Raw genomic sequence first — 19,510 nt, forward strand, 5'->3', positions numbered from 1 at the left:
GTTCTGTCTTATGTCAGGTTGAATGGCTTGACTGAAGAATAATAATATATATATATATATATATATATATATATATCATTATTTTTGATATCGAGTGTGAATGAATGTCTACAAATACACTTCAAAAAGAAGCACTTAAGACGTTCACTGATAATGTTTTATATATATATGTAATATGTCTGTGTTCACTTGTGTATCAATGTACAGTGATGGAGTTGTCTCTGAGGGACCGGCTGTCCGAGCTGGTGGAGGAACTGACCACGTCAGGACAGCCGCAACTCAACCAGAACAAAATGAAGGAGGTCAAAAAGATCTGCAAGTATGTCCAACATGTCGAACAAACTCAACATCAACCGCAGTCACGAGGGGGATCTCGTTGTTCACTGTTTGTATTTCCTCCCAGAGTGTCTAATGACTGCGTAGACCACGCGTACCACTCAGTGATGTCCCAGTTAAACCAGGAACACGCGGAGATCCGACTGTCTGCTTTCCAAATAGCCAGTGAGCTTTTCACCAGGTCACACCATTTCAGGACGCTGTTAGTAGACAACTTCCAGGTAAATCTATAGATCCTAATCATCTTTCTTAATTATTGGGAAATAACAGGATGTGGTTGTTAATGAATATGGACATCCAGCAGGACAAAGACTGCAAAAGTCTTCTAAGACCCACTTAAATCTGACGTGTAACACGTGTAATGACGCTTCCTGAGGATGTCATTATTTTGTATGTCGAGTGTGAATGAATGTCCACAAATACACTTCAAAAAGAAGCACTTAAGACGTTCACTGATAATGTTTTTAAGTGTCCTTCGGTTTCACAGTAATCCCCCTGATAGTTGTCCATCTACGAGTCCACTGAAAACAGGAGCTGGTGATCAGTGTGCTTTTAATGATGGCAGTTTGCCAAAAATGTTAACAAATATATGTTAAAAAAAAAAAAATCACTGATCAGCATGTTGAAATCCTTCCGCCTTTACTACAGGCATAGCCCGAGTTGGAGCTTCACGGGGGTTTGACTGGAGAAAGGGAAGCAAAGTCGTTGTTTTAAATATGTCAGCTCATCGTTACAACTAAGTTGTGTCTGTAAAAGTCTAAACAAACTGTGTGCAAACGGTTGTTTACGTGTAACTGATTTGGATTTAGATTTAAAAGCCTAAATGAGATTCTGTCATTACAGATAGCTTTAGCAACAGCCTGTCTTCCTGTGTCCTCATCTCTCATCCTCCCTTTCCTCCCCCCTCCTCTCTCGGCAGGACTTCTTGGAGTTGACATTGGAGACAGATACAGAGCAGCCGCTCCCGCCTCCTAAAGAAGTGGCCAGAAAGCTGAGGTCACTGGCCATCCGGACCATCCAGTCATGGCAAACCTCTTACGGCTCGGCTTACAAGAAGTTGGCGCTTGGTTACCACTTCCTCAAACAGGTTAAGAAGGTGAGAAAGATGTGGAGTGCTTTTAATCATAACTTTGATTGCAAACTAAACTACAAATCAACACTCTCCAAACCCCCAATTTTTTAATTTTTTTTTTTTTTTATTAGTACAGACTGTAAGGTTGTGATATTTTGAAATGATGAGACAGGAACTTCCTTGGTTATACCTGCGTACAGTTTTCACCTAATTTCTTCCTTTTTGACCATGAGCTCTTTATTAAAAGTCAGTCAGTGCATCTACATGCATTTAAGTCACCAAGAAACCTTGAAATATCATGGAAACGCCATGCGAAAACCATTTACATGCACTCTAGTAACCTCATTATTATAAATCTTTGATGTACATGCAGCAGATCACTCACCAGACTTCTGTTCTACACTTGACTTATTGTGGAAGTCTGGCTCACTCGTTTCAACTGTCTAACGACAGAAGATGCTTCTTTTTTTGCTGTGTGTCAGAAGATGATTGAGATGAGACAGGCCGAGAGAACAGAGCTCCTTTTCACGGCGCTAAGTGTTTTAAATTTCAAATGATCAGCGGTGGAAAAAGGCTTATTCTGGTACTTCAATACACGAGAGCACAATCAACTGTTCCTCCACACAAAGCGTTACAGTCCAGGAAGCAACGTCACAACACGGAAACCTTCCATCTGGAGTTTCGGGCCCTCGGTATCACCGGAGAACATTGTGTTTATGAATGGGCCCCATGTTTGTTTGTTTTTTGTATCTGGTGCACATGTACAAAGACACGCATGCAGACAATACAGCACACATTACTGCAGATGTTTTTGATATATTATTCTAATTACAGTTGGTGAACCAGCAACGCGGCTGCAAAGGGAGTTAAGAAGAAAACCTCCTGCTGGAAAACATTTGTGCACATTTCAGAATATTTAAATGTCAAAAAGGAAATGCATTCACCACGATCGTTAGATCTGAAGGATGCAAGCAGTATGTTTTGGTGCTGTTAACACTAACTTAGAGACTCACAAGCTTCAACAAATCTACAAAGGCAGGAAAATATATATATTTTTTTAAGCAAGAGGAAAGTAGGGTGATGTAAACAAGCAGTGGATGGGGGACAGCGTTCGATTATGGCATTGTAAATACATGAAACTAGACATCTTAGGTTCCAAACCACATGATACGGAATAGGTAGGTAGGTAGGTAGGTAGGTATATACTTTATTAATCCCCGAGGGGAAATTTTTTCGCCACAGCAGCATATATACAGAAGCAATAATAGAAACAATAGAATAAAATAATAGAATAGAATAATATAATAGAAAAGCAATAAAATTAAATAGCAGTAAATAGCAGTAAAAAATATAAATATAAAATATAAAATGCACAGTATATACAGTATATATACAGTACATTATATATCTATATATATTATATACAACAAACCAATAAACACAGTCAACATATATATATATATATGTATATATATACATACAGTACAGTATATATCTATATATATATAATATACAATCAACCAAGAAACACAGTCAACAGTGTTATTGTACTGTGATGGATTTTGCCAGAGGTGAGTTATTGTAAAGTCTTATGGCAGTGGGCAGGAATGATCTCCTGTATCTGTCCTTGTGACAGCGGAGCTGGAGGAACCTTTTAGAGAAAGTGCTCCGCTGTCCCTGCAGCAGGTGGTTGAGAGGGTGGACAGGATTATCCAAGATGGACAATAGTTTGTTCAGCGTCCTCCTCTCCACCACCTTTTCCAGACTATCTAGTTTGTAGCCGATGATGGAGCCGGCCTTCTTAACCAGTTTGTTAAGTCTGTCGGTGTCACCGGCTCCAATGCTGCTCCCCCAGCAGACCCCAGAGAAGTACAAAGCACTGGCCACAACAGACTGGTAGAACATCTCCAACATCATGCTGCACACATTGAAGGATCGAAGTTTCCTCAAGAAAAAGAGTCGACTCATCCCCTTCTTGTAGACAGCATTGATGTTGGTCTTCCATTTCAGTCTGTTGTTGATGGACACACCCAGGTACTTGTACTCCTCAACCATGTCCACCTCCTCTCCCAGAACTCTCAGCGGTTGTGGAGCCGTCGTCTTCCTCCTGAAGTCGACCACCATCTCTCTGGTCTTGGCCACGTTCAGGAGCAGGTGATTTCTTCCAGCCCACTCCACAAAGTCCTCCACTACTGCCCTGTACTCATCCTCCCGTCCATCCCTTATACATCCTACCACTGCAGAGTCATCAGAGAACTTCTGCAGATGGCAGGACTCTGAGTTGTACTGGAAGTCAGTGGTGTATAAGGTGAACAGAAAGGGGGACAGAACAGTTTCCTGTGGAGCTCCAGTACCACTGACCACCGTATCAGACAGCACACTGCCCAGACGGACAAACTGTGGTCTGCCTGTCAGGTAGTCAGTGATCCAGGAGACGGTGGGCGCATCCACCCCCACCACCCGCAGCTTCTCACTCAGCAGCAGTGGTTGGATGGTGTTGAATGCACTGGAGAAATCAAAGAAGGTGATTCTCACAGATTCACCGGTTCCATCCAGGTGAGACTGAGCTCGTTGCAGCAGGTAGATGATGGCGTCGTCCACTCCCACACGAGGCTGGTACGCAATATAAAATAGAGTTGAGAAGACGATGCCTCAGGATGTCGGATAGAGTCTGGCTTATTGGTGATGATGTGAAAATCGTTGCGAAGCCTCTTCGCACACGTTTAGAAATGAAGCGTCATTTCTACAGTTTCAGTAAAAATATTGACAGTAAGTGAGATGTTCATGTTTTCAGGTGGACTTCCATGATGCTGAGGCCAGGACAGTAGCAGAGAGGAGCAGAGCGGAGGAGAGACAGAGGAGAATGGAGAGGATCTACAAGGAGAGAGTGGAGGCAGCAAGCAAAGACATGGAGGGTAAACATCCTGTCACCGTATTCACCGACGCTGCTGCTAGTGATCATGACATTAAGCATTTGTTTAATCATTTTAATCATTTCTTTCATGCTGTTAATACTACTATTATTTAAGAAAAGTGATGTTACAGATTGTTTTATGTTTATGGTTACAGTACAAATCAGGAGCATTTAAATGGCTTTTTTTGAAATAAAGATGGTTTGACTTTTATAAAAGCTTTTTGTTGTCTTTATTATTTCTTTTTCAGAGTCGTCCCAAGAAATCGAAGCAACGCTGACAGAGATGGAATCCTGTATGAGGTTGCTTTTCCCTGAGTTTTGCCTCACAGACATCCAGACGGCCAATTGCCGCTGTCCATTAGATGATGACCAGCCCTGCTGCAGCAAAGACCTGAATGATGATGGAAGAGAAGGAAAGATACACGAGAGAGAGAGAGAGAAGAAAAGCACTGGAAAGGACAAGGAAGGAGACAAAGGACTGACAGAAGAGGGCAGGAAAAACAGGGAGGATAAAGGAGGGAAGGGAAAGAAGGAGCAAAGGTGTGAAGGTGAGGAGGAGGAGGAGGAGAAGGAGCAGGATGAGGAGGAAGATGGGGTAGAAAAGAAGAGTGCACAGGAAGAAGATGATGATGATGATGAGGGAGAAGAGGATGGAAGTAGTGAAGAAGAGGAGGAGGGGCCTCGTGATGAAGACTCATTTATCAGGAACTCGGGGCTCATCTCTCATGCCTACAGTCTGGACCTCAACCTCAGTCCTGGTGGGTTACAGCACAGACACGCACACACACACACACACACACACACACACACACACACACACACACACACACACACACACACACACACACACACACACACACACACACACACACACACACACACACTTCCAAATAGTTCAGTGCATTTCTGCCATATTATTTATTTCCCATCACCTACACCAATAAACTGGGTTACAAACATTCATATTTACTGAGTTTCTACTTTAAGTCCTTATATGCTGAGACAGCATTTTGCATTTTAGTGGTTCTGAGAGAAAATGATGCGTATCTCATTGTTTTTATCTTATCCTAGCTTTGATCATATTCAGGATATGGCGTTTACATGGAGAATGAGAAGCCTGTTTACTCACATCCATGTATGCATTATCCTGACAGTATTCTGGTTTCTGATCATCTATATAAGGCAGTGAAATGATTTCTTTCATTTGAGCCACTGTGTTCTATAAAGCAGAGAATGTTCACAGTACTTGAGGACAATATGTATAGAAAATGTACAGAAAACGTATTGTTCATTTAGTTGACAAATAAGCAATTATAAAAATCGATTAAAGTGTATATCATATTCACAACTAAGTAATTACTACTATTTGTTGGATATACATTGTTTTTGTGAGAACCTGGACTGAATATGATTTTCCTCAGGTGTTGATCGTATTTTAAACTCGTCGAGTCCGACGATGAATTTTAACCTCCGGCCTATTTTCAGTCCATTGAATGTTTTGTAAATATATTTTAGTAATGTGCACTCTGCGCTTTTTCCTTCAGTGACTCTCTCATCATGCAGCTGATCTAAATACACTACGGCATGTGCACACACTGGTTTTTTTGCTGACTTTGTGCAGACTCTGTTACATGTCGTTCCCCGACTCTCTCCTGTCACTGATTATACCATCTCTTAAATAAACAAGGCAAAAATATCCAAACAACAGTAATGAATATATTTAAGTTTCAAGATGTTTGGCTTATTTTGTAAAATAATTGGAGGGTTTTGTAGAAAAACACTTTTTTTTTTCATGTAAGGTACTTACAAAGTTTAGTTTTGGCATTAGTATAGAAACTTGCAAAAAAAATTGAACATTACTTCACCCTACTAAATACACTCATGGGTCATGTACAGTACCACGTAATTGTATGCCATGTAGTACACGTACTAGTACTAGTATTCTTTTCACATTTGTTTCATTAAAGCCTGTACATTTTAGGTTGAACCAAAAGGGTGGTCCAAGTTTTTGCAATTTAGAGTTTGCAAATATTAATCTCACGATGGTTCAAATGTAAGACAGTGACCCCCCACCCTTCCAGGCTCCTGGATCTGAGCCTATCAGATGACCCCTGCATCATGAATGGGAAAATTCATCTAGCAAAATCTTTGTGAATGTTTCTCTGCCCTCCAGGCCTGTAAGAGTTTTTCTGTATTCTGGGATTCATTTATTAGACACAGAATAATTTGTATGAGCTCGCTGCTTCAGTAAATTATACTTTTTAAATGTATTTTCCTCTCTTTTATGCAGGTCTTCATGTCACAGAGGATAATGAGCCGGTGGTGTCTGTGATGGGAGACCTCCATCGATTGATAACAACCAAATACCTACCAGCTGTGCAGGGCTGGGTTCAGGTTAGTGCAGACACGAAGGTCTCAAATACTTTAGGTACACATGTAATAAATAACATCAAAGCATGTGGATAGAAATGTGTAAAGCTGGTGATTGCGAATGCTACTAACATATCACTCCTTCTGCTGATAGTATAATTCACTATTGGTGCAACTTCTGCTTTTAGGACAAATCATCTGCGATGTACAAACTCCGTCTTCCTGCATCATCTTATTTCTCGTTGTCCGACCAACTGTTTCAGTAGTACGTTTCTCTGCCTCACCTGTTACTTCTGCTCTGCCTGCAGGTCTTCACCAAGTCAGGTGCTGAGCAGCAGCTGTTGAGAAGAGCGCTGGATATGAAGAGGTCTTTAGAAGCCGCGCTGCAGAAGCACAAGGAGCTTCACATCGACGACACATCCAGGGTCCGCAAAGTGGTGAGTTACGCGTGAGATACCACAATTCCTGAAGCTGATTTAAGACGTGCTGGAGCACAAGCCGATTTAGTTGGTGCTACTGTGTGTAATGACCAGCAGGTGGTAGCATTGTACAATAAGTCAACAACAGATACCTTTGTGGTACAGGAGTTATGTAGTTGGAACAGCTGTAGCAGAATGCTGTTGATAACTGGTTCCCTCTGTGACTATATTCATCAGCCTGGATTGAAAAAAGCTTTACGTTCTTCTAAGTTCCAGTTCCCCGCTGGCGACAGCTTTAATATCTTTATGGAAGAACAGTGATTCCGAAACCAAGTCACACCTTAAATTAGGTGAAACTTCTTTTTGAACTTCTTGTTGTGTTGGGAGAAGTTTGCACTTTTCATGGAGTGATTTCTGTCTCTCACAGAAACACAATATGTCATCTTTAAAAAGTTTGTCTTCATTACATCCGAGAAGGTGAAACTTTTAAAACCTAAACTGGATCTTCGTCAGGTACAAACAGACATACAAGAAACAGTCTCGGTCCATTCATGTGCACACTTCTGACTCAAAACAATATCAATAGAACAAGACAAACAAGTTTTGTGTACATAAAAAGCATCCTAAATGCAAGTAATGCATTGAAAATTTAACATGTTAACAAAGAGGATTTGAAATTGCATGCATATATTAATAAAGTGTAATATCACTAAAAGATGATGATGCCGGAAAATGAATCAGATCTTAAAAGAAAACAAAAATATGTCATAGCTCATAATCTGATGCATTTTGAAAGCTGATGCTCTTGAAAAAAGGAAGAATGTAAATGAGATTTCAATATTACTCCCAGTGGGGCTCTACTTTTCATCCACGCCATCTAGTGGTCATTAGTAGAAGAGAAGCTCCAGATGCTTGTCACCACTCAGGAGTGGGGATTTCTGCTGGAGAGAAATCAGTCTGGGAGTCTTTAAACTGTGGAAAACTGGAAGCTGGCTCACTTTGAAGTCCACTTAAGACTATTGCTGAGCTGCCACAGGCCATATCTTAGATAACTGCTTGATTCCTCTTTCGGCACTATTACGTGTTCAGGCTGAAATTGATTTGAAAAAAAAATGATTTGAGGAAAAAGCTTTCTTCCCCAGATAAGCAAAATAAATAATACCAGGAAGGTAAATGTTTAAGTCTCATTACAAGTTTATTTGGTCTTTTTTTTAAATTTTTTTATTATTTACTGCACACCTCAGACCAATTGAAACCCACCATTGTTGCTGTTCTGTATTTGCGCGGCTCTAAAAGTGTCCTCTCTCTGTTTTCTCATTTTGAGCTTCTCTTTTCTTTCTGGAATTTCCGTGAGATTTTATAGGGAAGTGTCATAACAGAGGCCGAGAGCGGGGGGATGGAAATATTAATAATAAAGACATTTGGGGGAGGCCAGATAGCAGCAAGGCATAGCCATAATGCATAATGCATTAGAGAAGAAATTGGGGAGCAAGGGGGAGGATGTACCCATTCATTCACTTCACTACCACTAATGTGCCCCATGGCTTGACAGCTGATAGGTCTATCTTGCTGCCTCTGTATCAAGCTAGCATCACCGCCCTGCTGTTGTTTGAGCTGGCCCAAAATGGAGGCACGGGCACACCGATGAGGGTGTTTTAAAATGCGTGGTGTCCTGAAAGCTTTCAGTCAACCTTATTACTTATTTGAGAGGGTTTAATTGTTGCTGTTAAAGCTGCAGTGCTTGCTGCATACTAGCAGTTCACAGACACATATAAAGAGCAACAAAGAAACAAAAATTCCCAGAGGAAGAACGACAGCAGGCTGCCATTTCAGGTGTTAAAAGGACCAATGAATGCAAACTGATTTATGCGTTTGAAAAAAAAAGGCATAAAAGTTGTAGCGTGTGAATCCATCTCTGGCTGAACAGAGCAGCAGAGTGACAGTGACAGAGCGCCAGGCGTCTCGCTCTGCCTGGTTATCACTGTCAGGGACCAGTCTGCTGCACCAGCAGGCCCAGCACCGCGATAACCACACAACTTACAGCCCCTTTATCATAATTAGCTTTTCCTTTTTAGCCTTAAAAGGCCTTTCATTACTGGGTCCTTCTCTATCGGGCCACTGACACACCACACGATTGGTTTCTCTCTCAACGGGCCTCTCAATATAGTCTCCCGTAATGGGGGAGAGAGGAGAGCCGAGTTTTGGAGGTAGATAGAGAGGCTTGTTTATTCAATGAGAGGACGGTGGAGCGGAGGAGCGTCTACATAAAGTTAGAAGACCAATGAAAACAGAGAAGCGCCGGGCTGGTTTTTTTTTCTCATGGGTGACTGTCGCTGCTTGAACTATTTCAGAAAGCTAACGTTGTTTACGTTTATGAGGCAGTTGATGGTTTTAATTCAAACGCTGTCTTGTTAATTTGTACCGCTCCAGTTATAGTTGGGAGAAATGACTTGACAGAGAGCTGCTACTTTACCTGACAGCGAGGCTTGTATTTTTCTAAAATCGAAGGGATCTTCTGGTCTGGTTATTAGTTATAGACCAGGAGAAGCTTCAGTCAGCTGTTTCCACACCAAACTTTAGCTGCGTGGCTCTCTGAACTAGCAGAGGACGATGCCAGTGTCTCAGTCTCCCAGTCTCCCAGTCTCTCAGTGTCTCAGTGTCTCAGTCTCTCAGTCTCTCAGTCTCTCAGTCTCTCAGTGTCTCAGTCTCCCAGTCTCTCAGTCTCTCAGTCTCTGTGTCTCAGTCGCTCAGTGTCTCAGTCTCTCAGTGTCTGTCTCAGTCTCTCAGTCTCTCAGTGTCTCAGTCTCCCAGTCTCCCAGCCTCCCAGTCTCTCAGTCTCTCAGTCTCTGTGTCTCAGTCTCTCCGACACCAGCCAGTGCTTTCTGGTCTGGAGCTGGTTTAGGTCGGCTGAATGTATTGCCTTTTAATTTGCTGGACGCCACTCAGTCTGCCATTACTACTTGTTGGAGACACTGCTTTAGCTTTTGCAGGACAAGATCCTGTTGTTTTCAGATATTTGGCTGTTAGTGTCAGATAGTCAGAATGGTTCTTTCAAGGTGCAGGTTTACAGCCGCTGGCATTTTGTCCCCTGACGCTCCACTTGGAGCTTCATAACAGACTGTTCTCATCTACATATGGTGACTATACAGTGAAGCTGGTTTCAAGGAAAGAAAATTTGTTTGTTTAACTATATTCTTTGGCATACTTTTCTTTATTTACACACATATATCAAAACATTTTAATAGAACAATAACATTTATGATTTGCATGTGAATGTAAAAGAGTTATGTGTTATGTGTTGGCTAATTATGAAATGGATAATTATTCGCATTCATACCATGATAAAAATAAGTGAGACCTTTTTACAGAGCTATGAACAAATAAACCAATCTGAAGATGGTTCACTTCATAAATACGGATGCCACCGAAAAAAAAAAAAAAAAGGATTATACAACCTGTTATTCTGAGAACTTATTTCGAATGGTGTAGAGGCTCAAGTTTGATCTGATGAGCTATATTGCAATAGTTGATATACACATAAACCATAGAATCGTATTACTTAATGGCAAACTTATGTATATATTAATATAGCATCTTGGCCAGTTTTGTGGTTATGGGCACGACAGACAATTTCCAGGATACGGACTAATCGAGTAGAATGCCAAGAAATCCTGTAGAACACACGAGTTGAGGGAATGTTATTGATTACAATTTTAGACAAGGAGTCCCAGATATAAGACCAAAAAATATAAAGTTTACTGTCCAGAGATAATTTACTGGTCTTAAACCAAACAGACAGCTTCCTAACTTTTTCATTTAACACCTTAATGATGGCGTCAGGGTCTTTGTGCAAATCAAAGACACTCATGTCATTTGCAAATTTGATTTTGGAAAGCTTGTCTAAGATGGGGCCTGAGAGCGCAGCCTAGTGGCACACCGCAGAGTCTGGGAAGAGAAGGGGAGTCAGTTTCATTATTGGATGCAAACTGCTGTCCGATTTTAAGGCACCAAAGCAGTGAATTGTATTTATTCCAAGATATGAGAGCTTCTGCTGAAGAATATGTCAAAGCTATTGTCCCATTCAAATAGCTTTGATAAATGTAAAAAAAACACCAAAAAAACACCAAAAAAAACAGTATCGGCTTTGTGGCATCTCTTAAGACGGCTTTTAAAGTACCTTTCATACTTTTTAAAATGGTGAATTTGCTTGAAAGCAGTTCTCAGTAAGAACTATGACAGAAGAGTCCCACATGCATCCGTTGAGTGCTGCTAGCTGGAAACATGGTCTTGTGTTTAGGAAAGACATGCAGACTTATTTAAACATATCTGTTTTTAAGAGTGTATTCAGTCACTCTGGGCTCCATTCATACAGGCCAGGGTGTTGTTTACTGCTGATAACCCATCTTATCAGAGCACAATGGATGTGGTCGCCTGTTTCTCACAGGAGATAAACAAAGAGAGACTATCCCTCTATTTCTCTCCTCCTTCTACTGTGTACATTCATTCTCCGAATGTGCATCCTTCTCTCAGTTGTATACCAACAGTGTGTTTTCCTCTTTGTCTTTTAGCTGTATTTCTCTATTTTTCTTTCATTGTGGGTTACGTACGTAGAGTGGTTGTTGTCTTCACTGAACTTCAGCAAATTTGCTGATCAGTTACTTTTTTATGAATGTAGTAAATAAAGGAAGTTTGGAATTATGTTGAAAAAAGTCTCGTCTCGTGTGATACAAGTATACCGAGCCGGGCTTACCTGCTCTACTTAGCATGGGCACCACGATGTGTTCAGCTCGACACCTTTGCATGCTTTAGCTGTAATCATAAGTTTGCAATGATTTGACCCAACAGATCGGGAGTGTTGATACTGACCTTATATTGGGTCAGGAATTAAACAGACACTCAACACAATCATTATAAAATGCAGCGTTTCTGTAATGAGTTGCATTTACTCTGTGGTTGGTCAGACTCAGTTTTTAGCACCATATAAATCCTTGACATAATTTGAACTGATCTATTCGATGACCCCAATTAGAGCTATATGGGTAACTATAAAGATTTTAAAGTTTATTTGGGGAAGTTAATAAGTTCTCTGTATTCGCACAATTTCGACTTCTCCAGATGAGTAAATGTGAGATAAGTCTTAAAAGGCCTTCATGTCATGGTGTTGCAGATTGACATTGTTATTTCATCGTTGTCGAGTCTCTTGTGAATACTCGTACTTTTAGCACAGCTGATGAACTCATGTACTGAACAGTTTATAAAATACTGAAGCTGATTTAGATTTCATGCGGAGAAAGAAAATGAAGAATGAAAAGCATTGTTTAGCATCTATGGAGAGAAGTGATGAAATGAAATGTTTGTGATGGGTTGTAAGCAGAGAAATCCTTTCATGGGAATTTAATGCAATGTGTAGATGTGTAAGCCATGAACTCGGTTATAATATGACAAAGTGAGGACCTCTGGGGAAAGTTGGTACACAAGACACTGTGGACCATGATATTTTAATCTCCCGCCTTGAGCACTCCGTCGACATCCGAGGTACTGCCCTACAATGTTGTAAGTCCTACCTGAATGACAGGTAGGACTGTACAGTAGGACTCTGTCAACGTGGGCAACTGCTCCTCTCAACAGGCCCCCCTGACCTGTGGGGTACCGCAGGGGTCCATTTTGAGTCCACTACTGTTCTCACTCTAAACATAACAAAAACATAACAATTCTTATCACCTCTATGCCGACGACATTCAAATATACCTTCCCCTCAAATCTGGAACTGCCTCTATAAATGAATTAATAAACTGCCCGGCTGATGTCAAAAGCTGGCTATGTCTCAACAAAGGTAAAACAGAGATCCTGCTAATCAATCCCCCTCGCCTTTCAGCTGCTGTACCGGACAGTCCTTCATTGTGTCTTGGCCCCATGGCAACCCACTGTAATTTCCTTGTCAAGAATCTGGGTGTGATTTTGGACTCATCTTTTACACTGGATCTCCAAGTTTAGTCCGTTATCAAAGTCGGGTTCTTTCAGCTAAGAACTTTAGCTAAGGTCAAATCCTTTCTCTCCGTGAAAGACCTGGAGAAAGTTATTCATGCTTTTATCTCCTCTAGACTGGACTATTGTAATTCTTTGTATGGTGGAATCGGCAAAAATCTTTTATCACACCTTCAGTTGGTGCAGAACTCTGCAGCGAGACTTAAAACTGGTACACACAGGCGTGAACACATTTTACTGATCTTAAAATCCCTTTATTGGCTACCAGTCCAGTACAGAATTAATTTAAAAATTGTAATGTTGTTTTTAAGTGTCTGAATGGATCCGCTCCAGCCTATCTGTCCGACCTGCTGCAGCCCTACACCCCACCTCGCTCACTCAGGTCTCTCGAACAACAGTTTTTAGTTGTTCCTAGAACAAAAATGACGACCCGGGCCGACTGGTCCTTCTCTGTTGCAGCCCCTAAACTCTGGAACAACTTTCCCCTTCATATTAGGTTTCAACCACCGTACCAATGTTTAAAAGCTGTTTAAAAACCTATTTATTTTCCCTGGCCTATCCGCTTTGATCTTAACTTGGCACTTTTGTGTGATTTGTGTTAGTTTGCCTTGATTTTAACATTACTTATTTTTATTAATCCAGTCTTTTCGATGTATGACTGTTTGTCTATGAGCAGCACTTTGGGCAACCTTTGTTGTGTTTCAAAATGTGCTGTACAAATACATTTTGATTGATTGATTGATTGATTGAAGTGCAGCAATAATTTGTGCAACTATGGACAAAGTTTGATGATCATGAGGCGTTTGCTCGAAAGGCATCTGTGATCACGTCAACAATATTAAATGAGGGATTGCATTATATTTGATCATATTGTCATGACATTGCTCAGGACAACACAGGATGAAGTCCACAAGCACTTATGCATTTCCAAAAAGGGACACTGCCATGTCATCATGTGGCTCACATAAGTGGATGGAAATGGAATAAAGATAAAGGGTAGCTGTGCTATTGGAGGATAATAAAGTACTCCAATAATATAGTGGACAGTCTGCTTCTATCAGGGGTCTCAGCTCGTGTGAAAGGAGGAGGATTCCAAATTGGAACTGATGGCTCCACCGGGACTGTCACGATGTGTGTGGGGGTTGAGAGGGGAAGGGGGGTCTCTGGACCAGTCTGATATATGACCTCTGGATCTCTGGACCAGTCTGATATCACTGACCACTGGGCCAAACTGGGCCCCACCAACCCTACGGATGTTTTGAAGGGCTTCTGCACCTTTTCAGGACGTTCTAAGTGTCCTCGCAGAGCTTTCAGGAGTCCCCCAGTTAAAAAAAACAAAACAGAACAGCCCAGTGTAATTTCACTATGGCGGTGGGTGAGAATGTATAATAATGACTGTTTTGATCACAGATTGAGACAGGCTGGGAGGGGGAAGTGAAGTAGACAGTTGAGAATAAGCTGGTTGACAGGGAAAGGTTTGGGAAGCTGCGGGCTTGCTAATAGACCTGCCAGGCTAGGTTAGTGAAATAAAGATGTCTCCTTATACATCATATAAGCTGACTGCTCCCCAGAGACAAAGGCTGCGTCTGTGCGTTGGGGTTTGTGGTGTGTGTGTGTGTGTGTGGGGGGGGGGGTAATGGGGTAAGGCAGCAGAAGAGAGGCTATGGAGAGAGAAAGGGGAATGGAAAGCTTTTTCTCATTAGAGCGGGATCCCATGGGATCCTCTCTAGGTAGTAATGAATAGAAGTGCAAGGTGGTAATAGAGATGTGGGATGTTGTGGCAAATCAAGCCCCTGATAGGTCAGATTCCACTGGAAGCTTTAGACCTAATTACTTTGTAAATATGTTGGAATCAATCAGACGCAGCGGATTTCCAGTTTCTTGAGGAGAACAAATATTTTAAAAAGTGATATATGGTAACAGTAGCACTGATTAAGACATTGTCAGAGATTGATTTGTAAGTTGATGCAACTAATAATTAAGTGTCTCAGATAAAATCTTAGAGAAATGTTTTTCAAAGTATTTAAAATGGCAGTAAATTGGGGTCTGGTTGCAGTACTGTTGACCTCTACTGAGCTATAACTGTGTGTACGGTGGTCCAAAATCAGCATTAAAGATGATCAGCATTTCTTTTAAGAATCAATCCTGATTTAATCAAAGACAAGTCTGAAAAAATTATGAAAAGCTGATACAATATCTGAATGTATGTACATAAACCAAAACAACACTTTTCTATACGTTGTTTTAATATTTTGTTACACAGTTTTAGATTTAACAAAGGCTATTCTCAAACTTAACTTTAAAATAAATATATATATTACTGCTACATTCCACACCATTTATGGTGGATACTGGTTCAAAGCGATGTCCATAAATTTGCCTTTACAAAAAATATAAAAAATAACTTTACAAAAGAATGCACAAAATAACAGAGCACAAACATCAGTTCAACAAAAATAACATGAAAACTCAGTGAAAAAAAAAAGATTGATCAAAATCAATCTTTCTTCCAAAAGTATGGATCTTCATTTCTGTCATACATTCTTCCCTTTAAGTTCTCTAGCCAGTCTGGATCACCTCAAGCTTTTGTCGCCCTCTTTTCAGAACCAGTAAGAACCACGGTGCTGACGGGTCTCTGGAACCCTCCTGCATCTATTGATGTTGGATCAGAGCTGACAGTCTACTGACACTTTACTTAAATCTTTGACCCGCCATAGGAACTCTTTCAGATGCAGGTAAAAGCACTGGAATAGTTTTAGGTGGTTAAAACGCCGCAATGTCCAGTTTGGGATACAAAATACAAAATACAAATATAACTAAGGAGGCACATGGAGGATCATGCTCTAAACACACATTGTCCAAAGTCCACTGTCCTCAGTTTCACTCCGACTCCTCATATCTGCATATATGTATGTAATTGATGTGTAATATTCAGTAGTAGATGACTGTGTGTTTATAAATCCATTTGTGTATGATGTGTTCATTAAGCTAACTGTTTCTCACATCCCCTCTGTCAAAGGAAATGTCTTGTGATAATGGTGTCTTTCCCAAAAGACATTTTCCTTTTCAGCCTTAAATGTAGAATGAAATAATCTAGTCAGTGTGTGTGTGTGTGTGTGTGTGTGTGTGTGTGTGTGTGTGTGTGTGTGTGGCCAGGTGGAGAGCTACATTAACTTGTCAGGGCACACATCTCTAAAGGCTTTTTCACCTCCTCTCCTCTCCTCTCCTCTCCTCTCCTCTCCTCTCCTCTCCTCTCCTCTCCTCTCCTCTCCTCTCCTCTCCTCTCCTCTCCTCTCCTCTCCTCTCCTCTCCTCTCCTCTCCTCTCCTCTCCTCTCCTCTCCTCTCCTCTCCCTTTCTCCTGCTGTCTGTGTGATGGTTAACCTGCCCCTCCCCTCTCTGCCATACACCTGACTTATGGCTGTGCAGTAATAATTTGCCAGACCTTGGCAGGCTCAGTGTACATTAGCATATAAATAGCAGATGCACTGAGTGCCCATCACAGTCGACTACATTTAATTTTTGGTTTATAAGATTGAATGGGTTTTTAAACGCAGCGCCATCAAACTTGCCAAGAGACAAATGAAGTCATGGAAGCAGTTGTCTGAGGCAGCGCCCTCACGTCATTTTTATAAAGGGTATGAGTCTTACTTATGGGGAGTGGAGTGGGGAGGTGGGAGGGTGAGATGCTAGAGAAGCAGAATAAGCAGGACACCTGTGGAGGTAGAAGCATACTTTAGTTTCTAGTCTTGTTCAGACATAGATTTTTTTTTTTACACAGTAGTTACTCTGCTGGAAATACTCCATGTGACCGACGGTATGTGGATAGCTTATCATCGCTCCAATATTTCAGTGCTGGACATTGCAGTCCAAATTGAAATGCATGTGTTGCTATAACAGCCCCCACTCATCTGTTTTCAAGCTTTGCACCACGTGTTGGGATTTGCTCCCAATCAGGCATCGGAATATTAATTAGGTCAAACCATTGACTGTATATCGAAGTGGACGTAACTTCCGGCTCTGAAAAATGAGGCTGATGCGGAAGTGCCCTAAGCTGCAATACCACCGAGTGCCACTAGAGGTAGGCTCCAAAAAGCTTCTGGCTCCATAGACTATGTCTGTGTCCATAGACATGGTCAGTTAATGTTTTTCCATGAGTGTTTTCGGAGTGTCGTTAGCTAAAATCACTCCTTATTATTAGTTTTCTGGCAGTCCATCTGAAAATAATCTTGTCATTAATTACAAAATAAGCTTAAAAAAAACACGTTTTGGTTCTGTTTGATTGACAGTCCTGCGGTGCAGTCAGGTTACGGCTATCGGTGAGCGAGAGGTAGTATCGTCGGGTTTCCAATCAGATCGAGTCAGATCCAGGATGACCCAGGATGTTACTTTATATACTTTAAAAGTCAGGTTTTCAAATTGAACTCAAGGAAATAATTAAAGAAGTCGCTACAAAGATTATGGAAGGTTCACCATTGGGAGAGAAATGAAAACATCTTTTTTAAATTGTATTTTTCATATTGCGATCTGAATGAAGTATTTTTTCTAAAATTCTCACCCCAGCTCGCCCAAATATGGTCATTTCCGGCCCCAAACCGCTCCAAAATAGCAAGATGACAAAGCCGAACTCGAGGCTGCGTAACGGCCGTTCAGGAACCAGTGAGTGACGTCACTGCTGGTTGCCGCTTGGGTCCAACTCTGATGTTAGCTGATGAGACCTGTCGCCATTCCACTTCATTCCAAAGGTGTTAGATGGGGTTGAGATTAGGTTTTATCTGCAGGCCGGTCAAATCGCAGACCATTTATTTTTAAGACTGGCTTTGTTATGTTGAAATAGGAAAGGACATTTCTCCCCCGTGACAACCAGCAGTGACGTCACCCGTCGGTCTGTGAACCTTTGAAACTTCGGTCTCGGCTCTCTTTCGGCACTGTTCACGTGAGCACCATTAATATCTTCCACAGGAGACCATCTGATGCTGAAATGCTTTCAGAGACAATGACACCATATTAAGATGCTCATATTTAGCAGGTCATCTTTGCCATTACCTTAGTTTGGTTGTTAGAATGCTGACATCTGCTAATTATCACGCAGCACGTGCGTCACCAGAGTCAGTCTCTTGGTTTGAAACTGTTACTTGGAAGAACCAACAATTTAACAATGTCGCCTTTGGATCTGTGAATGTATGATGGAAAAATAAAAAAATAAAAAGCTCTAGTACTATTTTATTGATTGGTAAAATAGTTTATAGATTAGTGGAGAGAAAAAAAAAGTTAGTTGCTGTTCTAATCTCGTATCATTTATTTGGTCTCCCTGATGGTTAGTTAGATGTTTCCCATTGCACCACCCATCGAAGCTATTTTATTACCCAAGTAATATATGGTCCCGACTTTAGGAACCAATTCCAACAGATCTCTTTTCATTCGGTTGTTAAAGAACTGCTTATTTATCTTTCGTCCCTATTTTCCCTTCAGGAATCTCCTTTATTTTATCTGGGAGTAAACATTGCCATTATAGTAACACATAGCCCTGCTTTACTTAAACAACTTTTTTATTTATTCTGCTCTGTTCAAGAACAATTTTTATTTCTATGTGGGCCTGTTTTTAAGACTAAAGTTACCGATATTTGTTTTGTCCTTTTTCCTATTACAGTGACACATGGCTCTGTTTTACTTAAACCATCACTTTTAATTTGTCTGCTAAATCTTGAGTTTCGGTTAAGGAAGCAGTTTTTATCTCCTTTTGGGAACTCTGCATAACTGTGTGATTTTCTCCGCGTGTGTGTCCCGGAGAATAAACCAAAGCTCTGTTAAAATGCAAAGCAGTCCCCCGTGCAGCCATGTGGGGGAATAGAGGCCATATTTTAGCTGCGCTGGCCGTCAGCAAAATGTTTCTGGAAGAAAGCTAATTCTACTGTGAGACTTACAGCTCTGCCAGGCCGTCCGACAGCACTCGATGCTATCAGGATTAAATTAAGGTGAATTAGAGACAAAGCGGTAGAAAGAGGGAGAAAAGGGATGATGTTAGGGCAGGATTTTCCTCCAGCTGGGTGATCACTTCTTCGTCTTAGGTCATTGATCAGAACAGAATAAACCAGCTGGGATTAAAGTAGACAGGCACAAAACCTATAGAGACTATATCTGTGTGTGTGTGTGTGTGTGTGTGTGTGTGTGTGTGTGTGTGTGTGTGTGTGTGTGTGTGTGTGTGTGTGTGTGTGTGTGTGTGTGTGTGTGTGTGTGTGTGTGAATGCATTGTCCTCTGAGAATGAATAAATGTATCAGCAGAGTGGAGAAAGTTTGGTTCGGTGTTTAAAATGTTCCACTTGTGTTTAACAGCATCCTCTCGGCTCTCTTTAGCGAAATAAATAAGATTAGATTAGATTAAAAGGATCATTTACAATAACAACAACTCTTTTATC

General features: G+C 41.1%; 1 protein-coding gene across 6 annotated transcripts in view; it reads left to right on the forward strand.

Moving 5' to 3' along the window:
* The window catches only part of uvssa (UV-stimulated scaffold protein A), a 42,486-nt gene that overhangs the window by 831 nt on the left and 22,145 nt on the right, over nucleotides 1-19,510 (forward strand). For all 6 annotated transcript variants that reach the window (XM_069724631.1, XM_069724632.1, XM_069724635.1 and 3 more), the window contains exons 2-8: nucleotides 208-319; nucleotides 404-557; nucleotides 1,256-1,432; nucleotides 4,203-4,323; nucleotides 4,571-5,080; nucleotides 6,613-6,716; nucleotides 7,001-7,129. In XM_069724631.1, the coding sequence (XP_069580732.1) occupies nucleotides 208-319; nucleotides 404-557; nucleotides 1,256-1,432; nucleotides 4,203-4,323; nucleotides 4,571-5,080; nucleotides 6,613-6,716; nucleotides 7,001-7,129 (1,307 nt within the window). The remainder of the gene's footprint in view (nucleotides 1-207; nucleotides 320-403; nucleotides 558-1,255; nucleotides 1,433-4,202; nucleotides 4,324-4,570; nucleotides 5,081-6,612; nucleotides 6,717-7,000; nucleotides 7,130-19,510) is intronic.

The sequence above is a fragment of the Brachyistius frenatus genome, unplaced genomic scaffold (genome assembly GCF_029030835.1).
Source record: "Brachyistius frenatus isolate BFR_SWC_R1_liver_20210118 unplaced genomic scaffold, ASM2903083v1 Contig_386, whole genome shotgun sequence".
Taxonomy (NCBI): Eukaryota; Metazoa; Chordata; class Actinopteri; family Embiotocidae; genus Brachyistius; species Brachyistius frenatus.